Source organism: Lycium ferocissimum, chromosome 3 (assembly GCF_029784015.1).
Source record: "Lycium ferocissimum isolate CSIRO_LF1 chromosome 3, AGI_CSIRO_Lferr_CH_V1, whole genome shotgun sequence".
Taxonomy (NCBI): domain Eukaryota; kingdom Viridiplantae; phylum Streptophyta; class Magnoliopsida; order Solanales; family Solanaceae; genus Lycium; species Lycium ferocissimum.
Window position 1 is genome coordinate 4939364 of NC_081344.1, and position 9697 is coordinate 4949060.

General features: G+C 36.7%; 1 protein-coding gene across 1 annotated transcript; it reads right to left on the reverse strand.

The window, feature by feature from the left end:
* Positions 1–4754: 4754 nt before the first annotated feature.
* On the reverse strand, positions 4755–8802 carry LOC132050779 (uncharacterized). Its single transcript, XM_059442140.1, has 6 exons — positions 8235–8802; positions 8017–8133; positions 7617–7915; positions 6353–6484; positions 5200–5613; positions 4755–5116 (listed from the first exon to the last, which is right to left on the reverse strand). Exons 1-6 carry the CDS (start codon positions 8337–8339, stop codon positions 4957–4959), a joined length of 1227 nt encoding a protein of 408 aa, XP_059298123.1. The 5' UTR covers positions 8340–8802; the 3' UTR covers positions 4755–4956.
* Positions 8803–9697: the final 895 nt, after the last annotated feature.

Here is a 9697-nt window from a genome sequence, read left to right on the forward strand (position 1 = left end):
ACAATTAAATTTATGAGAAAGGAGAGTGAGGCATCACAGACAGGGTGTAAATAGTTTGTGAGGAAAAATAGAAAGTGTGAGCGATATTGTAGTGAGATGGAAAAATCAAAAGAGGGTTATTTTTTTTTTTTTTGGAGTCTGTAGTGGTCTTAGGGGTATTTTATTCAGACATACAAAGTTTAAAATCCTTGCGATAGTGATATCAGTTGCTCCTCTCAGTCAGTGGCGGAATGAATTTTCACTAAAGTGGTTCTAAATATAAAAAAGTAAACATACGAAAAAGCCAAAGGGGGTTCAACATCTACTATATATACATAAAAAATAATTTTAACCATGTATAAACAGTGTTTTTTTTTTCCGCCAAAGGGGGTTCGGAACCCCCTCTGCCCCATGTGGCTCCGCCCCTGCTCTTGTCCTGTGATTTTTTTTCCTTATTCAGAAGGGTTCCCATGTACAAATCTTGGTGTCATTATCGCTCTTTTTTATTCTTGTTGATTAACCGTATTATTGTGTTCCGCTTTAATTGCTATTATATAACCGTGAATATTATTTATGTGTGTTGTTTTTCCCAACACATCTTATTGGCATAATTTAACAACCTCCTCGCCAGGCCTGCCAAAATGATTCTTGGACAAATAATGTTGGTGAATATACCACAAATTATTATAGTTAAAAATTAAAAAAAAAAATGAACAAATAAATATATAGGCTGAGGCGCGGATATCTCGCTCTCTTTAAGAAGATTCGAAGTCTCTTTGCATAATCTTCATTGGTCCAAAGTGATCTAACTCTTGACTTGTCTCTAGGGATACTGACGAACTTTATTAACTTCGTGTGACTCAACAGACTCTGGACTAGTTGAAGAGTCTAAATAACACCTTCCTTCAACATAAAGTTACTCTCTTTTGTAGTGTATAAGTTGGATAGTTAGAATATTTTTCTCTCTCTTTCTCTACACATCAACCTCAAAATATAAACACAACATAATATTTTCATTCACTCAACACTAGGAAGAAAGCATCTTTTATATAGGTGTAGGATTTCTTCCCAAGTAAATGTCCAGAATTAGTGGATAGTAAATTGAGGTTTAGTGGGTAATTAGTAGGAGTTTGTGGTTACTGGAGTTATAAAAATAATGACATCACTTTCTCCCACTAACCATGTCACGATGTAATGCACTTTCTTATTTTAATTTTAATATTAAAATGCATATATTACATCAACACATAATATGAGAGTCCATCATTGAATAAATCAAGACTTAAAATATATGTCCGGTTTTGATACAATGTTAAGACAATGAACTATAAATCTATCTCAACCCGACAACTAATTCGTAAAATGACAATTATTCAACCACATAATCGATGCGGGACAACTAACTATATATTTCAGTCTTGGATCATAATTTCCTTGGGGGATTTTCTTTTTGGATCCTTTTGTTTACTTTTCTTTTCTCTTCCATTCTACCCCGTCAAAATCAATTAGTTGCATATATGGAAATTCTCACCCCAGACCTTTCGTTGTCAGTGGAAAATTTCTTCCTTCACTCTTGATTTATTGGTTAGTATTTTCCATCTTGGTTGGCACCGTAATTGAAATTGGACGGCTAACACTTGAGTGGAAGTCTAATTTGGTTTCAGATATATTTTTCCATGGCAACAATAATTAAGGTGACTTTTCAAAATTCATGTAGATGTGACAATGATAGAGATATTAGTGAATTTGTCCATGCAAACAAATCAAAATAAAGATACATAAGGAGTAATAGTTTTAATTTTTGTAATTAAAAATAATTAATCTTTACTCTTTGATTAACTTTTTCTTTTCTCTACACTCCGCATTATAACGCTATCATTAACTTTAAATTCTAACAATATTCTGAAGATTAATATCAAATCAGAAGAAAATCCAGCCCAACACATTCTACGCCGAACAAATAAGCAATAAATCAAAATATATATTCCCTATTACCGATTATTGTCATTTTATCTATTTCCTTGAGCATTATATATTAGACATCTTTGGTTTAATAATGAATTCAAATACTACTATTTTTCTTTTATACGAGAGAGAAAAAAATATAAATAACATGCATGTAGAGTTAGTTCATGCGTTAATACATATATTTGACCATTTGGGTTATTTTAAATGCTCTGAAAAATAATGTCAATGGGAACAATAATCAATCAATGTCTACATGGACGTTTTATCATCCTCGTGATCACCTACGAAAAGCAAACAAAGAAAAAGATTGTTTTTATATAAAATAATAAACAAAAATGAAACTAAAACCAAAAAAATGGAAAGAAGCACACATTAAGATGCATATTAAGTAAAATTAAGCAGTCTAAATACCTTAATAATAATAATAATATCATAACCAAAGAGATATATTTTACATACTCCTAATGAGTGATTTGATAATCAACCCATCTATTCTTGAAACATACAAGAACTCGCATCAAGTAACTTTAAGACTTCTTGCTCCTTCCCTTATCCATTTCATTTTCTGTCACTTCAATAATGCTATTCATTGCCACTGAAGACTACAAGAAATTACAAATCGTGGTTGCATCTTGCCATTGCGAAGTATAAACTTATTGGTCTAGATACGTAGTGTTTAATAATTCATACCTTCTGAAGATATATCTACTCCTGCACAGGAACACTCACTGGAATATTATTTTTTCAGCTTTTCAATTTACTGACTGCCAATAGCTTATAGAAGCAGCCAAGAAGGATAAAAAAATCCCAAATGAGGATTATTATTTTATGTTTTTAACATGTCAAATTAGAATCAAAAGGTCAGTTTAAGAATTTTATCACATCATATGGTGCTTCGCATGATGAATCTATAAGAACTAAGCAAACACATGGAAATCTAGTACATGTATAAGCATGAGTTCTTCTACGAACATTACTTCTTCCCCTTCACCCTCTTTAGAAAATCCAAATCTTCAAATTTGTCCAAAAAGAAAAAGGCAAAAAAGAAAATATAAGCCAGGATGTTAGCACAAATAAAATGAGATATATGTACCTAACTATTGATGATACACACTTGAGCAATTCACACGTAGTGGAATCCGCGACTTTTGTAGCACAAAAAAAAAAAAAAAAAAAGATTGAACCAAAAAAAAAAAAAAAAAAAAACATTTACAGGTTTCACACACGAATGTAGTGCGTGAAAGGACCAAATCGCAAAAATACAAGTTTGGCCTGAAGGAGGCCTTTTTTGTTTTTGTTTTGTTTTTTTTTTTTTTTTTTTTTTTTTTTTTTGGTGTTACCTTTCAAAATCACGTTTTTTTCCATACTTTGGGCAAAGATTAGTCATGTTTCAAAACCCTGAAATATCAATATTTTATATAGAACTTAATATCTTTTTTTTGCGTACAATAATGTCGGTTCATTACATCAAGTCCACCTAAACGTTTGGATCGTCGTTTTGGGGGTTCTAAAGTGCCCCAAAGTAAGTTTTGAAACTTGTCATATTTATAGGGTTTTGATTTAAGTGTTTTATTATATTTGATTTAATAATAATTGATCCAATACGAAAGATTTATACTAATTAAAAAATAATTCATTCCATTTAATTACAATACTAATTCAAAGCAATACAATAATAAATTACAATAACAATACAATCTTCAAGTTCTAGAGGCTCTATTACCTCGAGACGTGCTTGTACCACCACGGCCTTGTTGCCCACACGAACGCTTGTCATGGCCATATTGCTTACATGTAGAGCACTTGCGAGAGTAAGTTCTTTCACTAACATCCATTTGATTGGGTCTATGACTCCGTGAGTTAATGCCCAATTTCCTGATGTAATCCTTGTTAGCAACCATCGAAAACGGCTCGTTTGGCCAATAAGCTTCATTACCAAGTGGGTTGAATTAGCCGGAATATGCTTTAAGGTAATCGTGGACCTTGTATTCCCCTCCCCCTCACATAACTTGTTACCATTTTTCTCATTCTCTTGAAGCACTTGACAAAGCATGAGAAAATGGCATGTGGTACGTTTGCCACTTACCACAAGTGCATGTTCTTGTTGCCTCATAAACAGTATGCACGTTTTCACCCTTACCGTTGTAATAACCCGTCCTAACTTCATACACATGTTGAATTGGGTCATACTCGGTCATTTGGTGATGCTCACATTTTTTTCTATAATGCTCCATATTTTTGAAGGGCTTTGGCATCCATGTCCCGCCTTCGGCTAATATCGCTCTGGCCTGCCTTGTCCTAACCACAAATCGCTCCACAACCTGCTTGAAAGTCATTCTCACCATTGCGGTGACAGTGGTAGTCCTCGAGCGATTTCGGCAAGCCATTGAAAGACTCGATCCGTTTGTTGTGAGCATGCCTATCTTTTGCCTCCATTAGCATGAAGCGTCTATTTTTCAACTTCGAGCTTCATCAACCAAATATATGCGAGTTCACTCACTGCCCGATCGATCCATTTTGCGGCCCATTTTCGTTGTTGATGCTCTATCGCCCCCCCACATCAATTTGTTTAGAGTGCCATTGTGAAACTTTGATGGCAAATTTGCCTTCAAGTGCCTTAAGCAATAGCGATGGTAAACAAGGGAGGCCGCCACCCGGTAAATTATCCATATTGTGCAATATGCCTTTATGACGATCGTACAAAGACGCATATACGGTACGATCCTTAATAACATGAGTTTTCAAATGGGTCAAAAAGATCCCCCATGTGTCGTAGCTATCGTTAGCGGTAATTGCGAAAGCAAAAGGGAATATTGACCCATTGGCATCCATTCCTATTGCAATTAGGAGCTTGATGTCGTAGGCACCATATACATGCGTACCATTTATGGATATCACTGGTCGGCAGTGAGCAAAACCATCAATGCATGGTTTGAATGTCCAAAATACGAAGTTGAAGATTTTACCCTCTATAAGCCGCCACTCTACAACAGTACCATGATTAAAATGTTATAGAGCCGCCATATACCTTGGCAGTGATTGAAAAGAAGTATGCCAATTTCCAAAGACCATCTCAAAAGCGCGTCTACGCCCGAGAAATCCCTTTCTGTTGCTTATAGTTTTACTATATACGGTTTGAACGTTTCGAATACAATCTTTGATGGGGAACCTACACAAGTTTAAACAAACAACATTTAGTAATGATCTTTCAATTGATATAAGACATATAATGTACTAGGTAAGATAGGTTACCTTGGCGATTCGGCAACGTCTTTAAGTAACACTTGAGCAATCATGTTTGTATCTAAATTATAATGATCTGCTCGATTTTCTTCCATATCACAAGTGTGTCTTTCGCGGAATTTTGTGATAGCCCACATACCATTCGGCTTAACAATTTCCCGAAGCAACCACTCACAGCCTTGATACCGTCGTCTACAAACTAGCCTCCATATCTTTGTGTTTGACTGATCAATCTTAAACTCCCTCATGTCCTTAAAACAATAAATTTTGACAGCCCGTTGCAACACCTTTTTGGATGCGAACAACATTCCCTTTGCAAGGTAGCATCGATCTCTGTTGAGATCCTTTGGCTCAATCCAGGTTCTTACGCGACTATCATCATCTTCTCTTGTGAAGATAAATGCATCATCACGACCCTGCAGGCTGTCAAGATAAGGGAGATTGTTAGAATGCCACTGAATTGGGCTTTCAGAAGTTGGGTTTTCAGCCATCGGTGGTGGTACGTAGTGGTGCATTGGTTCTTGTTAGTTTTGGCTTTGAGGAATATTGTTGGTCATACCAACTTGAACATCATCATCATTTTCATCATCGGTTACCTCGCATTATTAGTTATTTCATCGTCATCACTTGATGATGATTCATAATAATTAGGAAAATCTTCATTATCAAGTGCATTCATCCTCCTACACGAAAACATCATAACATATTTTAAATACCAACATCATATATATATATATATATATATATATATATATATATATATATATATATGTATAGATAATTTAATATTAAGGTGATGAACTTACTGTTGTTCATAAGCATTGTCATGGTGTGAAGAATGATCAACTCCACCGAACTGAGAGGATTGACCAACATCCATATTTGGTACCACTCAAGTAGTTTTGAGAATAGTTCCTATAAAGATTTGAAAAACTGGTTATTTACCAATTCATACAACAAACACGTGCTACTACACATAATAATAATATGAAAAATCCATATTTACCAATTTTCATTGTAAGCTTGATTAAATTGCTGGCTTAGATTTTCCAGCGGCACTTGACCACTCAAAATGTCTCCATAAGAACTAAAGTCCCCATAAGTGTTACCATGAATAGGCTGGACTTGAGGGACTTCTTCTCGAGGTATCTTTTCAACTTACATCTCAAGAACATTAATGGATACTAAATCACGGTATTCTTCCGGCGATCCCAAATAATCACTCAAAGATTCATCATCGTTGATATTGTGCATGCCATAACGCACTACACCGTTTGATATTATTTGTGGATATCTGCCAGTTAGTGAGATTCCAAACTCAGTGGGTGTAGTTTTCATTCTTTTGTGCATGTAACTGACTAGTGTTTCATAATTTAAAGTTGTTGGAAATTTAACATGGGCTTTTGGTTTGATACTATAACGAACGGATTAATTGTCCTCGACGATAGCTCCATCCCAAAATAGTGAAACCCTAATAGTTGAAGCATTTTGAGACATTTTTTCTATGAAGTTTGATTTTTTTTTGAATGACTTGTAAGACTTAGACTTATGAAATTGATGAGTTTTTCACTCGTCAAGCCTTCAAGTTAAATAGATTCCTGAAATTGTCATGCGTGGTGTGTTGTCAAATCAACACTTACATTGCGCATTAAAATGGTGCGCAATACAAGTCGTATTAAAACGATCAAATAATGCAGCAATGTATTGTCAAATCAAGCCTTTATGTGTCATAGATTCCTAAAATTGTCATGCGTGGTGTGTTGTCAAATCAACACTTACATTGCGCATTAAAATGGTGCGCAATACAAGTCGTATTAAAACGGTCGAATAATGCAGCAAATGTCAAATCAAGCCTTTATGTGTCATAGATTCCTGAAATTATCATGCGTGGTGTATTGTCAAATCAACACTTACATTGCGCATTAAAATGGTGCGCAATACAAGTCGTATTAAAACGGTCAAATAATGCAGCAATGTATTGTCAAATCAAGCCTGTATGTGTCGTAGATTCCTGAAATTGTGACAGGTGGAGGAGACCTTTTCACGCACAAAATTAGTGCGTGAAAGAAGAAATCACATTTCACGCACAGTTTCTGTGCGTGAAAGGTAGTATAAGTTTTTGCACTTTCACGCACAGATTCTGTGCATGAAAGAGCATGTACTTTTGTTCTTTCAGTGATTTGAGGAACTGATATTTTATATATCTGCTGGAATTGTTTTTTCCCCTTACATTTTTATTTCATTTGTAATTAATATTGGTTTGATTTGTTTTGTTTAATTGTCCCCTTCCCCCTTACATTTTTATTTCATTTGTAATTAATATTGTTTTTTTTTAACCTATTAAAATCACGTTTTTTTCCGTATGTCGCACGAGTTATTATTAAGATAACTAATTATCATTAAGAAAATAATAACATAAAATGTACACTTTATTTACAACATTCACAATCTGTGTCCCACAAGTGGGAGCCTTTAGAGTTCTCTGGCTAGGCCTAAGGCTAACCCCACCACCACCACCATCATCTCCATCCCCCTTCCTCCTCTTAATCTGTACATGCTCTATGGCATGATCATCCTTGCTTCCCTTCCTTCCCTTCTTTCGACCCGGACCCCGGTTCATAACATGCTTTCTATAGGAGATGACGGTGGGCGGTGGGGCCGATTCATAACATGGTTCCTCGTCAATCTCATCAGGAGACCCGTCCACAGACGCAGAGGAATGAACCTGAAATAACATATAAATAATTTAATTTAGATTTATTCTAAACTAAACATGAAATAAACAACTAATTAATAAAAAAAATTATTTTATTGTAAAAATCAAACCTGTGTGTCAACGGCCTCCTGAGATGCCTGGTGAGAGGGCTCCTGAGCTGGCTCCTCAACGGTCTCTTGAGTGAGCCCGGGTGCAGGAGATGGGTCCACAGGCGTAGACGAATGAACCTGAAATAATATATAAATAATTTAGTTTAGATTTATTCTAAAATGAACCTGAAATAAATAATTAATTAATAAATTATTTTACTTTATTGTAAAAGTCAAACCTGTGTGTCGACGGCCTCCTGAGATGCCTGGTGAGAAGGCTCCTGAGCGGCCCCCGGAGCAGGAGATGCAGATGGTGCCGTATCAAACACGAAGTCCTCGAACATGGAGTCGTCGAAGTCCAGATGTAGGCCACCCTATAGATCACGAACCGGCCGCTCACCCTGTGGATCACGAACAGGTGGATGTGAAGATGAAGGCCAGGGCACATAATTTGAAAAAAAGTCCGGCGTATACAAAGGTGTCTGTGAAGTCGACAGCCGGGAAAGAGAAGTCGATGGGATATCTGTAGTCACCGGCCGGTAAGAACTCGGCGGGATCTCTGAAGCCGACGGAGCCTCATCACCTCTGCCAACCCTACCACCTCTGCGACGGCCACCAGCTCCTCGGTGACCACGACCACCTGCTGCCCCAGGTGGGGCACCGGGAACACGCTTATGGAGACGCTCAAAGTCATGTGCCTGTCTCATACCAGTCTTGGCAAGCTCAATCATCCGTCATGCATACTCTGCTGTCTCAGGGGCCTCCGTACTGGCAGTGCTCTCATAGCGCATCGTCTGAACGGTCCGTACCTGCATAAGTTTGCAAATATTAACAATTGAATAAATTTGTAAAGTGGTATATAAGACGATGGTTTAAGTTTAAGACTAATAAAACTTACCAGCACCTCGTACGCTCCTGCGAGAGCTACATATCCCAGACTATCTGGACGACGCCTAGAGGGGTTGCCAATAATGATGCGAGTGATCCGCATGTACCACTCCATGTACACATGGATCGGAGTGTCATGTCCGACCACCGCTAGGCTCGTCATCCTCACATCCCAACTCTGGACCTGCTGCTGCATATGGAGTCGCCATGCATCATCGACGCCCGTGTTGACACCCAATTTTGTCCCTCCTTTATTCAAATTTATTTCCTTGGGCTTTTAAATTAATTAAATCTAAATATCTTATTTTCGCTACTATTTTTACTGCTATTAATATCATTACTTTCATCTTCACTATTTTCTAATCAACATTGCTTTCGTTACTTTATCACAAATTTTAAATGATTCGTCATCGTTTCATTTTCGGATTTTGTACTCGTAAATTAATTATACTTTGTTAAGCCATTACTTTCTACATACTAATTATTAATTGTCGTCATTGTATTAGTTGTTAAATTAGAAGCCTAAAAGGAATTAAATTGAGGGAGGAAGGCCACAAATTTCAGCCAAGCAAGCAGCCCAATATTTCAGCCAAAATTAATGGCCCAAAATACAAACACAATATTCATTAATTCCACCAGCCCATATTTTTCTACCCAACACCTTACCCAACGGACCAGCCCATTACCATTTGTTACCCGCCATTTACCCGTCCAGCCCATTACCCATTTTTCACCCGACCTGGCCCATCTACCTTATTCACCTAAAACCTAAGGAAAAGAAAACAGCAGCCGCACATGGTCATCTTCTCCTCTT

Bases quoted from the DNA above. Each gene is read 5' to 3' on its own strand.
- LOC132050779 (XM_059442140.1), bottom strand. From the start codon at position 8,339: ATGTTCGAGGACTTCGTGTTTGATACGGCACCATCTGCATCTCCTGCT. The intron at 7,916-8,016 runs GTTTGATTTTTA...ATGTTATTTCAG, and splicing joins AGGAGGCCGTTGACACACAG to GTTCATTCCTCTGCGTCTGT. The intron at 5,117-5,199 runs GTAACCTATCTT...AAACTTGTGTAG, and splicing joins GACGTTGCCGAATCGCCAAG to GTTCCCCATCAAAGATTGTA.